The sequence below is a fragment of the Oreochromis niloticus genome, linkage group LG12 (assembly GCF_001858045.2).
Source record: "Oreochromis niloticus isolate F11D_XX linkage group LG12, O_niloticus_UMD_NMBU, whole genome shotgun sequence".
Taxonomy (NCBI): Eukaryota; Metazoa; Chordata; class Actinopteri; order Cichliformes; family Cichlidae; genus Oreochromis; species Oreochromis niloticus.
Window position 1 is genome coordinate 33,681,617 of NC_031977.2, and position 12,492 is coordinate 33,694,108.

General features: G+C 39.9%; 1 protein-coding gene across 1 annotated transcript in view; it reads right to left on the reverse strand.

Moving 5' to 3' along the window:
- fras1 (Fraser extracellular matrix complex subunit 1) overlaps window positions 1-12,492 on the reverse strand; it is a 311,100-nt gene that overhangs the window by 211,312 nt on the left and 87,296 nt on the right. The window contains 1 exon segment of the mRNA XM_019365971.2: window positions 4,265-4,372. Within this exon segment, the coding sequence (XP_019221516.1) occupies window positions 4,265-4,372 (108 nt within the window).

Here is a 12,492-nt window from a genome sequence, read left to right on the forward strand (position 1 = left end):
ATGTTACCAACCAGCTTCAAAAAGTCGAGAGTGCAGCCGAGTCCCGTATCTTACAGGAAGATCATGTGGCCGTGGGAGCAAATGACAGGCGTGTCATTCTTTGCTAGCAGTGCTCAAGATGAGAGGCGAGCTCATTAATTAGTGTCGCAGGTTTGGGCAACGCAAGCTTTTGTCATCCTCTTATAAGCAAAATAATCATAAATGCAAATGAAATACACACGTGCACGTTAACCTCACAATCGGTCGCTGTAGCGAGCTGACTCCTGATCCTGGAAACAACACTGAGATGCTGTGATAATAAATTGTCTGCTATCCAGTGATCTCGAGGCGTTTTAAGAGACACATTCAGAATATATGAAACTCATTTCTCTAATGTTTCCTGAATGCTGTGGCCGTCCTATTAATCATCTTTATAAGCTCCTGTATCCGTTAACAAACTTGCATATTTAAAAATGCCTTCATACTATACAATAAAGTAAAATACCATAAAACAAAAAGAAATGCCACGATGTTTTCTTGGTTATCTTTCAATTGTGCAAATTACATCTGTCTAAATGACTGACGTCATGGTCTCTGAGTCAGGCACACTTGGAGTTTCTGTTCAGAGGTTGTTTATTGTCCTCGTTTTTGTAAAATGAATTATGTTCAGGTTTTGTTCCTTGCTCCATTCCTCTTTAAACCACCTTTTAAACTGTTTAAACTGCACAAAAGCTTCACATGTTCCCAGTCACGTTTGGCTCCATGCAGTCAGACGCTCACATTTCCACATGCTGTGGTGCCTCTTCATTACCCGCGGTGCCAGTGAGATACAACTAATATCTCAGTCTTAACACTACTAAGATCAATAACCTGAACCTGATGTCTGCTTTCAATTCTACCATTTTGTTATAAAAGAGAAGGTCAGAGTGATTGCATTAATAAATGGAAAACATTTCCTTTCACTGTTATCTGAGTCATAAAAGGTGAACAAAATGTTTAAAAAAAAAAAAAAACTATAACCATTCCCAATGGCAAAAAATAAACTGTTAATAGTTTTAAATAGATTTAAAATAAAAAACATGAATAATTTTCAGATTATAGACTGAGTAGAACATATTCTGTTTTTTTCCCTCTATGCTCTTTTCCTGACTTCCTTTGGAAGCTAAAAAACGTTCATGCTCCACACTTTCTACTAGCCATTAACATTTAAAAAAAGGTTTCAAATCAAAATGTATTCAACAAAAGGTCCTGTAGTACCATCAGCAAACTCTTGTTATTTTATCGGAAAAATAATTTTGTCACCTTTGTTACGCCTCACGCGATTTGATAACAGCAGCTTAAAAGGGATAAAACCCACAGTGTCATCATCCGCTGTCAGTTCGCGCTACACAATATGCGGCTTTAAAAGACAGTGAGAGGACTCCTTTGCAGATCGAGGAAAGCTGATTAACCCACAGTGTTGAACGTTGCGGGCATTTAGTTATGCGTTTTAGGAAGGTCAAAGTGGGGGGGGGTTAAGCTTGCAGATAATGGCTTTGGATTTCAAAAGAAAGCCCCATAATCGGAGACTGTCAGATGATAAAATCTCTGCAGCTTTTTTGTTGTTTAATCAGTGTAGGTGAGAGGAAGTCACATTACAAGAGGTTTTTAAATGGAGAGGGAGCGCACAGCTCGCTGAGCATGATGACTAATTTTTAATTAACATTGGATTGCCAGGCAGCAGAGTGGAATTCATTAGACATTGATTGTTGCCTTAGCTCAGAGTTGGGATTGAATTTGATGCCGTCACTGCAGGCTTGATGTTTAGATCACATCTGAGAAGAAGCACGGGAGAAAACATTTTTGACAATGTGTCCATGTGAATTAAAATAGGCCCAAAGAAAAGGTGCTGGGACGAACGCTCACTGAACATTTGTCATTGTGCCAAATTAAATGGTGCAATTGCCAGACTCGGCTGCACAATAGTCTGCCAGTTCATGAATTCTTGTTGTAAGGGCACCGCACAAAGGAAAGTGATTTAACAGGTCCTTGAAAGTGGATCTGCGCTTGTAAAGAAGGAGATAAAAGGAAATAAAAATATCACAAAGCAAAGGTGAAGCTCCTGAACTTCCAAGGCCACGGATTTAAATCACTATCAAGAATTCCATTTGTGATCATTTAAAAATGCAAAACCTTCACTTGTGGTGTAACTCTGCAATACTGAGAGCCTTTTCACAACCCATGAATGTGGTGACTGCACTGTGCGCTGCTATTGCTATATAAACGAGGAGGAAAACACAGTTTGAATATTTTCATATTATCGTCTATTTTCAGTCCCGTCACATTAAGACCAACAGACGGCTCTCTTTAACTTTCTGGATGTTTCTCCTGATCTTTTTATACTGCTTGTCTAGCTAGTTTGTGTCTGCTTGACGAATTGCATTCCAGCACTGGGTGCTTTATATCTCAAAGGCCATGCACACAGGAAAAGACCAGCAGTCACCCGACAACTATGTAGATGAAATTCAGCATCTTGTAGAGATGACAGCTGAAATAACGTTTGTCAATATGTGGATGGGAAATGACCAATCCAAACTTTAAGACGAAGTTAGGGCTTAATATGAATTTCAATAGGAGCATTCATACTGGTGACTAAAACACGACACCGATGCTGCTTTCGTACCTAAAAAAAATTTGGGGAAGGAAACATAGAAGTGGGTAACCAACGTAGTTTAATGACTCGAAGACTGTGATTTGTGCCCCATTTGGGAGATTTATTTTAACAGGTTGTAACAGTAACAATTGTGTGGTGTCTCTTTAAGACAACCTAAGTTAATATTTAGTGATGTCACAAGTATGTGCCACCGCCCTCTGTAGAGTGTGGGAGAAACAATCTTTATATCTTATTAGGGAAATTCCATATACATAAATGTAAATTTCAAAACTCAACCCCATCATTTAATTTGTTTTTGATTGAAATTGAATATTACTTAAACTCTCTTAAATTAACTTCCAATAAAAAAGGTTTATCATTGATTGAAATTCATTCAGAAATGTTTAATGAATGAGCTGTCACAAATATAACTTTTAAGTACAAAGTTGTTATGAAGTCTGTCACATCCCTCCTTTTTTTTCTCTTTTCCTTTATTTATTTATCCTTCTTATTTCATCATACTGTATATTGTTACTGTTATTTGTCTTGTTTGTCTACTGTACAAACTGAACTGGAATGACTGACTGTTCACTTTATAATTTCAAATAAAGTTGTTAAACAAAAAAAAAAGAGTGTGGGAGAAACATGCTTGCACATGGACGTATGGACTGAGATGAGCCTCATTTCTTCACCTCCCTAACTCAAAGTAACATTGTATGAACACTGCTCGCTTCATGTATGATAAGACAGCAGCTGAATTCCCAGTACCAGTGTCATCGTGAGTTTTTACTGTCATGCTAAGTGTTTCTGCCGCCTCCTCTCAGCCACTGAATACAACCCATGTTGTATTCAGGTCATTGAATTTCTGTTTACTTCTGTTTATGCACCAAAACTACTTTGTTAGAAGTTAAAAAAACATCTGAAATGGGATAAAATACACGAATCACACCACCAACTGCACGAATACAGTGTATGCTCAAGTATGACTGCCGTGGGGTCCTCATCATTTATCCTTTACTGAAGTCTCACTGCACCACGGCACTAACACCTGTTTGTATCTCTGAGATTTTAAAGAAATGTCAATGTTTGATGTCTTCTTAGTCCTCAGTTATGTGAACTAGCAACTACACAATTTTAAAGTTAGCATAAATTTTAAGATGAATAAATTAGCTAGCATTAATTACTTGCACAAATTGAAGATTTCACACCAATATAATAATGTTAATAACGTTTGCTTATTTCTGCTAACAGTCCGAGTCAGACTGCAGTTGTTTGGACACAGCTCGTCTCCCAACAGGCGATCCTACAGTCGCCTTGTGATAAAGATTGATCCTCCAGAGGTTGTGGGTGTTGCAAGCTCAACCTTTGACCGAGCAGCTATTTGCTACAACCACTTGCGATTGTCTCTGACTGTGAAAAATTCAATGCAATCACCTGGAAAGCCCCAATTTTTCATAGCTTCAGGGAAGTTGTTGTCTTATTTTCGCTCTAATATAAATGAGCCATAACCCAAAAACTAGAAGCTAAAGCTGCCATGTACCAAACAACATTAGATAACATCGCTAGGTAAACTGATTGATTGCTCACCTGGACATAATAATTGCAGGGGACAAAAAGAAAAAGTGCATATTTGTCAAATGTAAAATATCTCACCCTCTGCAGGTCACAGTGGGGGTTGGGACAGTGGGTGGGCCCACAGATGGCCACATCACCATAGCAGGTACACTCCTGACAGGACTGCGGCCTCCATGACGTGTTGTTCTGTTGAGACAAAGATTGAAGCAGATATTAAAAATCACCGAGGCCACGCTTGGTTTATCGCTGCAGAAAAACAACATCACTCTTTTAATCGTCGCCATATTTAAACACACCAACAAGTCATTTGACGTTGACAGCTGGGGCAGAAGACTCCAACACACAGGCCTCTTTGTACATAATAATCTAAGAGAAAATGTTTGCTTGGCTCACTCACTCGGAAATTTCCAGGTCTGGGATTGAAAAAAATAGAATAATAATAATTAAACTATCCTAAGGGACTTTACTTACGACTAATTGGCACAAAACTAGGTGGTAATTGAGCATCACAAATACAGAACACGAATATGAAATGAGGGCGAAGAAAATGTAATTTAAGCTGCATGTTTGGGGGAATCGCACCTCTTTAGCTCACTGCAGCGGTTTGTATGAGAGCCATGATTATGGAGCAAGGTTTTACTGCTGCAGTTTACAAAATGCGAGCACCACCATAAGAAAACCATTTCACACTTTGAACTCTTATCATCCTTTACACTTAAGGTTGTAAAACACTGAGGGATTTCTACTGCAGGTAGTGTGAAACTACTTCTGTGTTGATTAAAAGCCTCGAACACCATGGCCAACTAGACAATGAGATAGGGCTAAAAGGCAGAAAAGTTAGAGATCAGCTCTGCCAGCTGGCTTCACCCTTTTGGATGCCTGCTATTTGTCAATAGCTCATAACACCTAGCTGACGATGTCTTAGCTTAAAGCCAAAATGAAATCAATATTCCAGTGCCTGCATTTGCCCCCATATATCATCTTACAGCACATAAATCCGATTTAGCCAAATGATTAATAACCCACTCATGACGGGAGTGTCCACGGGCAGATGTGGCTATGAGGTGGAGCCTTCATGGAGAGCTGGGGTGACTCTCCATCGCAAAGGCTTTGCTTCATTTAAAATGGTAATTAAAGCTGGGCTTGCATTTGTATAATGGTCTTATTTTTAGGATCATCAGTAGCGAACAAGGCGAGGCAAAAAGAAGGAACTGCAAAGGTTACTGCAGGCTTGAATCTGGGTGCAAACCTCAGGACCACTTCATAACCAACAGGAAATCACTCACATCACGTCTAGATTTTGTTTACAAATGACATCCTTCCACATCAAAGTGCTGTGCTTAAAGCTTTAGACATACAAAAGACCAAATCGGATCATGCACCCTTCTTGCATATGAGACATTTATTTTTAAATGAGGAGCAATCTTAAACTAAACTCACTATTCATCCATCCAAAAATAAGACAACAGTGTTGCCATCAGAGAAGTGAACTCATCTTCACCGTTTCACTTCAAAAATGTATTTATTGAAATTTAACAAGTATGATAACAAGTGTGGATGTGTAAAAGCAACAACACTTCCATAAACATTACCCATGCTGCAACCACGTATAAAAAAAGAGGAAATTAGATAAAAGATATGACAACAAACTGCTATCTCATCTCATCATCAGTTGACAGAACACCATTAAATGCAGAAGACTAAATAAGATGGCTGCACACAGTTTTATAGCTTTATTTTGCACACACATCCAAGGTCAGTGATCTGCTCCATAAAACAGGGAGGTCTTACAGATTGTGAGGTGAAAATAACATGTTAAATACAGCCCCAAATTATGTCCAGGAGTATTTATGGAACCATACGTGGCTAATTTAAACAAATATCAAGGTAAAAATCCACTAAGCCAGGTAACACAGCACGTTTTACACTTAGCTGTAGCTTCCAGGTCTGAAAAGAACTGTTGTTTTTCTAATGGCCTACAGAGGGCCAACTTCTCTGGATGCAAAAAGACTGGCTGCAGAGAAGTCTATGATTGTCTTTTGTTCTATGACCTCATTAAACCCCTTTCAGAACACCTACTTGGAAAAAAGTACTTTAAAAAGTAAAACACGAAAGAAAGTGATGCATTAAGCATGCAGTCAAATGTGGGAGTAGTTATAGGTCATGTTGAAAGACACACAGGCAGAGATGAGAGAGTAAAAATTTAATTAGGGACACAGCCAGTGGAGGTGAAAGACATACCTGGAGAGAGCATGTAAGTTAACGCGCTCCCTGTAGTGCAGATTGAACTATTTATGCATCTGCGTACATGTGTTTAATTGTGACTTTGTGGATGTGCAACTCTGCACAGCTGTGGCCAGATGTATAATGAGCTTTATGTGACGACAAATGAGTCATGACAAATCTCTGCAAAGAGTATTAATGTTCCAGCTCCAAGTGGGGAGGGAGGAGCGACCTTCACGGGGGAAGGGAAGGTGGGTATCAATCGAATGCGGCATTCCTTTACTGTGACAGAAACGCACACGTGGTGAAGCAACACTGACCAACGTTCAAACAAACACGCTGATGTAGGAAGCTACATAAAGTAGCAGCTTCATTTTTCTCAAACTACATCAGAAGACCAATACAACTTTAGCCTTACTTCAGGCAAGCTTTGAGGTCAAGTTCATCCACAATCCCCATCGATCAGCTGATCTCAAAGCCAGCAATCAGCTGATGCATCAGCTGATATCCTTCTACACATTCAATTAGCAAAACTAGAGGATCTGCTATTTAAGCTGCTTTAGCCTGCCTACTTAAAGTGCACATCTGTAAGCTGCTTTGCAACCCACCTCCACCTCCCTCCTCCTGCTGCTGCTCTCCCGGCATTCAACCTTCTGAATACGTACGTGTAAGAGCAGAAACTTCTGCCAAATATAAATTGCTGCAGATTTTTGCCAACAGAAACGCTGACCAAAATTAATTTTATATACTGCATGAGGCCACATTCGAGCGTATTGCACACATATTTTCTACTACAAGAAAAAGCAATCTAGCTACAACACAAAACCAGACTGCCTGTAAAAGGCACACAGTTGTACTCTACTGTCCTGAACCGTCTCCGAGGTCATCTGTTCCTACTCCACAGAGCAGTTTGTCACAGCGAATATACCGCTCCCTCTTAATCTCTTTGTTATAAAGAGACCAAAGATACTTCCCCCATGGCCTTTTCTGAATGTGAGGTTTAAAAGTATGGTCACTGTGAAAGTGTGACATGCTGACCGTAATTCAGAAAAGATCCACCATACCAACCAATCTCTCTAAAATGGTGATCCATTCTGTGTCACATGGCCTTCCCACAGATTGGCCTACGGGCTAAAAGAGGTTCAAAGCAAACATAAAAATGGGAAATTATTCTTACTGGACCGGAACAGCAGAACCGCAGGCTCCTCAACAGTTCTTTCATTTAGAAAAGTGATTGTTATCAAAAGTACTGGAATACTAATGAATTCAAAGAGTCAGTTTTCTGTGGTGCCAGTTATCTCAAGACATGTTATACAGTAAGATAAAAACCCTACCTTTATTGTGTTTACATGTGCCATATTTCTACATATGCTCACATTTAGCCACATGTTAAACACTAAAAAAGTGGCTAAATGAGACCAGAGGAGTCAGACTAGAGACCACAGAAGCCTAACATTAGCATTTTAATGCTGACATTTGCACCTGTCATAGAAAATGGTATCATAGTAACAGAAACCTTTAGGGGCTTTTGAAATGTTAATCAGATGGATTTGTACAGATTATACAAAACATAGTATATAGTAAATATCATAAACTTTTATTTCTCACAGAGATTATTTTCTGTAAAATATCACAGTTTGTTTTTTTCACTGAAGGAATCAGTTCAAAGTGAACATCACTGTCAGCATTATCATATTCACAGCAAAGTTATTTCACTGTTATTCAAAAAGATTTTTGAAATAAAACAAACATTTTATCCCAATGCGTTACAGCACCTTTTCCCGAAAACCTTTTAGATGTAAATCTAAACACAGTGGGTGTATTTTGAAGGACGGGCTTGTCAGATTATATTAATAACCTGTATGTGCAAGAAAAGGGCATCATGTGAAAGATTTGGATAGCTTATATATAATTTAGGTAAAGGGGTCACTGGGGTTAATAATAAGCCTGTGTGCATGCAGGTATGCCCTCAGAAATAACTTTCCCATTATGGCTCTGTGGCTGCCATTCGTGGCAGTGACTCATTCTTAATAGAGCTGTGTAAAATTAGCACAGCAGCTAATAGCATGGGTGTCTGACTGCATTGGCACCGGGGTGCCACGGCTCAGGGGCCGAGTCCATTTCAGCCGAGGTCTCGGCCAGATGCAGGAGGTTGCACTCCGTTGCAGATCTACGTCGTTTGCCTCCCGAGTGTACGACAAGCCAAATGGGATTGACCCAGAGTTCACTGTAAACACGGACCTCTTAGAGAGGATAGGGCAGGAGGGCAAGGATTTCTCAAGAAACACCGACTCCCTCCTGCTTTGACACATCCGAGCAATGCGAGCTATACAGACAGCAGTGTGAACGGTAGTAGCAATTCCTTCCCCACCCCCTCCCAAAGAGACTGTCCCCTATAGGGACCCATACCTGGGATTTGTTGATTAAACATCTAAGGAGTTGAAGGCTTATTTCATTCGCCCCCTGGAGAAAGAGCTCTGCCTCAGATTCGATTTAGGCCAGAGCCAGCTCAGCCAACATGGCTGAATGTCTCCCGTTTCATAAAGAAGAAAATAGATCCATAACTTTCAGGCTTTCTGCACGACAAAGCAGTTTACAGTGTGGAAGTCAGAGTGGAAGGTTGCCAGGTTTCATTGCATCCCAAAAAAAGCCACTTGAATGAAGTATAGGGTATCTATAGTTAATGTCAAATGAATAAATTATAAATAAAGATGGATTTTTCTGCAGTGATGGGAAGAACAACACTACAAAAAGTATATCATAAATTATTTTGACTAGAACATATTCAGCTTATTATTGGTTTCTTTGATTAATCTTTCCAGCTTTACTGCAAAACCAGTGACTGTTTGCGGGGATATTTATTGTTTATGACCATTTCTCTTATCGTACTGCATGCATACGTCTCACGCTTACAAGCAGAGGGAGCACAGGGGACGCCGTGTTCTTATCAGTTAAGTGGAAAGCTAAGTGATGAGAGAAGTGCAGCTTTAACCTCCATTAGTTTGTTCAGCAGCCAGCATCAGAAGGCTGTGGTCACAGTGGGAAGCTCCCAGTGAGAAGTGTGTCTTCCTCGCTGAATCTCAAACAGGATAAAGCTGAAAAACAACCAGCATCTCCGAGTCAATTCTCCCTGGATAAAAACAGAGCGAGGGGAGGACTTGGTTGGCCCTACATGGGATTAAGTGGCAGATTCGATTAAAATCCAATCAAGAACAAAAGGTAGAGTCAAACATTAACAGGCCCCAGTTTTGTTGAGCTGTCAGTTGAACTAGTTGGACTTTTTCATTGAAAACAGAGAAGTGTGAAGAAAGGCAGGCTGCCCAGCAAGCAAAATGTAATTGGGCTAAAATTGGGGCAGGAGCTGATAGAAACTAAAGCTATTACTGAGGCAAATTCAATCGTGGGACATGATGGCTTACAGCAGCCAAACAGCCCTGACTGAGACGCTTCAGACGACTGCAAAAACACTCGAGCTGCTCCTCAAGGGAACCCGCTTCTGTCAACACAACTTTATATTTGCAGCTGATCAACGGGATCACACCGAAGCAATAAGCTGTATTCACAACTGGGTAATTTGACACTGCTGGGGGAAAAAGTATTAGTTTGCACATTTACTTTGACAGCACTGTTAAATATTACCTCACCTACTGTAATTGCTAAAACTAGCATTTCTTTTTCTGACCCACTATCCCACATTAACAGAGCAGTAATCACAATAAATTAAAGTTCGTTGTTGTTCTTGGAAATACAACTAATTACTGACAATCTTTTTTAAAATTAACAGATTGAGTTTTGGTTTATATTTTTGTTTTTCCAAGTCAAAAATTAAATTACGGCTTTAATTTCAAAGCCAAACTGATGTGAAGTGGTATGGATGAGTTCTCAGGTCAAGCGTGGCTTTGGTGAGCTGAGTTGGAGTTGTTATAACATCTAATATGTTTTCATATAATTTGACCTGTGCAGCGAATGTAAACAGGCCTATAGAAAATACTGATGAAGAACAACAGCAGAGGCCGAAAGCAAGACCAGAGATTACCTGGCACAGACCATTGATGAGATGGAACTGGAAGTGACACAGGAGTATGATATGATCGTATTTTGCCTTTCATGCACTTTCTGGCTTACTCTTTGGAACTGATCAGACTGAAGCAAACGATGGTCTGTGCATCATAAAATCATCTTTGCATCAAGAGACAGAAGTCATAGTTTCTCCCTCTTGAAACAGCAGTGCCTCCAAGAGTCTCCGTTTTAGGCGTCCCTGTAACAACGGTGTGGGTGGTAAACGTATTAAAAGTTAAACGTTTTGAAACTAAACCTCAAAACAGCTACAACGATCTATCTGCGTGATTTTGGTGTCAGACAAATGAATTATTTTTCGATGCCCTTTTTGATTTAAACTCAAAAATCAAACTGAGTCAACAATATGAGGCTTAAAGGTCAATCTCCACTTTATGTCAGAGCTTCCTGTGCTGCCGCTGATATCCATGTCAAGACATCCTGTTTTATGCATCAGTCATTGTTTATAAACAAAGGCACATTTTTAAAAGATATATATGTTAAAAAAAACCTGCATTCTGGAAAACGTAATCCCTCTTTTGCTCTCTACACGGATTATTTACTTGCATGAAATCCAAACCTGTATAAATCTGATTGGTCCATAAAGCTCAGGCTGCAAAGGGAAAGCAGAAAGCTTCTGGTACTGAAAGTCATGTCCTTTACCTGCAGATTCTGCATATTTATTCTTTACTTGAATTACAGTAAAGTGAACAGAATTTAACAAACTTATAATGAAGAAGAAACTCTGAGGAAACCTGACGTACGGGGCAAATGTGAGAGTTAATATGATGATAAAACACAGACTGACACCACAATGAAGTGAAAACCTACATAATTAATGTTTTGCTTTGCTTTTCTGCACATTTTCTTCTTCAGTTGCAGAGATATCATTAAGTATCAACTCACAATGCATTGCAAAATTGCAGATATCAAGATACTGCAATATTGGGAGATGTGCTGTTTCAATGTATGGGTTTCGCTTAAAAAAAAGAAAGAAGAAGAAAATACAGATGCAGTGGACAAACCGGGCCTTACTTCCTCAGCATCGTTTCCTGCTCTCAGACTACTTCCTCATCGTTCAGCTGATGCAGAAGGAGCGTTAGCATTTCTCTTTTTAGAGGGCAGCAGCTGTGTCGCTCATGTTTTGTCAAATAAAACACGGCTGAAATGAATTCAAATTCATTCATTTGCTGCCGTTTAACTGCTTCATCCCACAACTTCCCTCAGTGTCGGCCAGCTGATTATATGCTAATTTCTTACAAAGCAAGCTGTGAAAACGAGCAAAGTTATAGAGCTGCCCAGCTGAAGGACACCTAAAACTGTCACAGTCTCGGCCAAAAAGGCTGATTTAATCGAAGCGTTGGCAAATATTCAAAGCACTCACAAAGGGGACGACTCTTTCTGCTCAATGGTTTAATCATGAATTTCCGAGCCTGTCTCACATCTTTTTCATTACTGACCCCCAGTACGAGCTATCTAGCAACTAATGAATCTGCATGCAAAGCAGGAGATGGTGTCCTCTGCCACAGGGTTAGCATTGTTAGGCTAATAGCCACACAAATCCATCTGAGAGAAAGGAAGAGTTTAAAAGTTGTGGCTTAGCTCATTGATTCAACTTTCCCCCATGCCTCCGGTCCAATTAGAGGACCTGCTGGTAAGACATAACAAATGACTGGCTGATCGTTGGCCTCCCAGCACCCATAAATCCAGCTGTCTGCCCTCACCCTACCATAGCTGCTATCGCTCCTGCAGCCAAATATCAGCATCAAGCACGTAATGGGTTCTGGATCATCAAACAGATGGCCCAAAAGAGTCAGAGTCCACCAACAAGAAAGAGATTAGCAGTGAAGCCACACAGGCATGAACAGAAAAACAAAAGCTTGGTTTGTGACACAGAGCAGATTCATAATTATTTTAGGAATTTGTCACTGCTGTATTTTTGCAATTATTACACAAAAAAATAAACATGTCAGCTTGAAAAGAGTGACTTGACTCAAAAGGAAAAACAACTTTTATGTGATGGTGTG